A 1,912-nucleotide genomic window follows, 5' to 3' on the forward strand; every position below is an offset into this window, starting at 1 on the left:
GGCTAACTGCCGTTTTATTTGGCGGCAAGAAAATAATTTTATGTTGGTTAAGTTTAATTCCTTTGGGTGAGAAGCCGCGTTATCTAAAAACAAGATAATTTTTCGATTCTGGGGTTTCATTCTTCGATTGAACTGCGGCAGCCATTTACTCATTACTTCTCGAGTCATCCATGCTTTTTTATTAGACTTCCAATCCACTTGCAGTTTTGCGATTGGAACATGTTTAAAAGATCGAGGACGGGCTGCTTTACCTATAACCAAAAGCAGCTCCTTATCTCCAGCCATGTTAGCACAGAACAAAATTGTGAGTCTTTCCTTTGATAGTGTACCGCCCACGCATTTTTCGGATTTAAGAGCGAGGGTTTTGTCAGGTAAGGCACGAAAAAAAAACCCACTTTCGTCTGCGTTGTAAATGTCTTGAGGCTTGTAACCGGTCAACAGAGATGGCAGTTTTGGCCTAAACTGTTCGACACCATCCTGGTTTACATCTGCAGCTTCACCAGATACGCATTTGAGTGCAACATTATTCCTTATTCGCCATTTGTTTAACGATCCATCTGAAGCATTAAAATTAGGTACACCCAGTTTGCCTGCAATTTCCATTGCCTTTGCTTTCGAAATGGGAACAAAAATCGGAATGTTTTGACTTCTAGCCTTAGCGATCCAATTAAAACACATCTTGTCTATTTCAGAGCCGTCTTCTTTAAGAAAGCTTTGCTTTTGATGAACATTAACTCCAGACTCCCATTTAGAACGAATTTTTTCTTTATTTTTATTGATTTCAGCAGCTTGTATTTTGCCAATATTGAACCTTTCAAAGCAAAAGAAACGTGTACCTACCATTAAATTTTTGGGCTCACTGTACTTTACCTTTTTGCAATTCCACGTACTGATAATTTATCTTTTTCGAAAACATTAATAATTTCCATTTTTTCTTTAATAGAAAGTACCTTCTTTTTCGGCGCCATATTATTACGAACTTTGAACGCAACCATTTGCATGCAACTGACTTAACAAACTGAATGGAAAACTACTCTTAATTTAAAACACAGGGCTTGAATGTGTGCATACATGTTAAAAGGGGAATCACCTATTTCATTTTTATAATGAACAACAAAGCTTGCTTGTGATATTTTTGAATTTTGTCCGTTTATGAGAAATTTTTTTATGAAAATGGTTTGAAATACTTTGTCCGCGTCCGGTTATTAGAGTGTCCGTTTATTAGGATGATATCTGTATGAAAAAATTAATGAAAAACCTGTGTGCCCAAAATTTGTCCAGTTATTGGAGCTGTCCGGTTATAAGGACTGTCCGTAATCTGGAATTTCACTGTACATACTCATATATAAATGTAAGAAAGTTCATAACAAATTATAATTTCATACAAAAATTAGCAAATTTTATAAGAAAAACATTTTAAAGGTAATTAAGGATGGATGAACAAATCAAGTGAATGTGATGTATAACAGGAAATTTAACAAAATAATAATATAAAAAAAAAATCATACATATATTCATGCATACATACATAAACATGCATACGTTACATATAACCACAAGCGAATGATCACAAATCAATTGCCACTACAGCACAAGTGAGAGGTAAATGGGTTGGCTCACAAATCAAATGTTAAAAAAAATCTATTAAATAATACATTAACGTACACATACACACCTATGTATGCACGCCCCCTGCACTTATGTGATCAAAAAAAAAAAAATTTCTTGCGTTACAGCGCGAAGTTTATTTAATTCAGTGAAATACTTGGGGATAATTTGCTGTTGGCACTGCTGCTGCTGCTGCTGGTGATGAACACGAGGCGTCAATCAGCGCAAGCAAAGCTTACAGAATCAACTCCTCCTTCACTTTCCCACCCAACAGCAATTGTGAACGTGTGGCGATTTTTTTCAA

General features: G+C 35.6%; 1 protein-coding gene across 1 annotated transcript; it reads right to left on the reverse strand.

The window, feature by feature from the left end:
* Positions 1-251: 251 nt before the first annotated feature.
* On the reverse strand, positions 252-1,250 carry LOC129251956 (tigger transposable element-derived protein 6-like). Its single transcript, XM_054890891.1, has 3 exons — positions 871-1,250; positions 389-811; positions 252-333 (listed from the first exon to the last, which is right to left on the reverse strand). The coding sequence occupies exons 1-3, from the start codon at positions 999-1,001 to the stop codon at positions 252-254; spliced, it is 636 nt and encodes a 211-aa protein (XP_054746866.1). The 5' UTR covers positions 1,002-1,250.
* Between the last annotated feature and the right edge of the window lie 662 nt (positions 1,251-1,912).

Source organism: Anastrepha obliqua, chromosome 1 (assembly GCF_027943255.1).
Source record: "Anastrepha obliqua isolate idAnaObli1 chromosome 1, idAnaObli1_1.0, whole genome shotgun sequence".
In the NCBI taxonomy this organism is placed as follows: Eukaryota; Metazoa; Arthropoda; class Insecta; order Diptera; family Tephritidae; genus Anastrepha; species Anastrepha obliqua.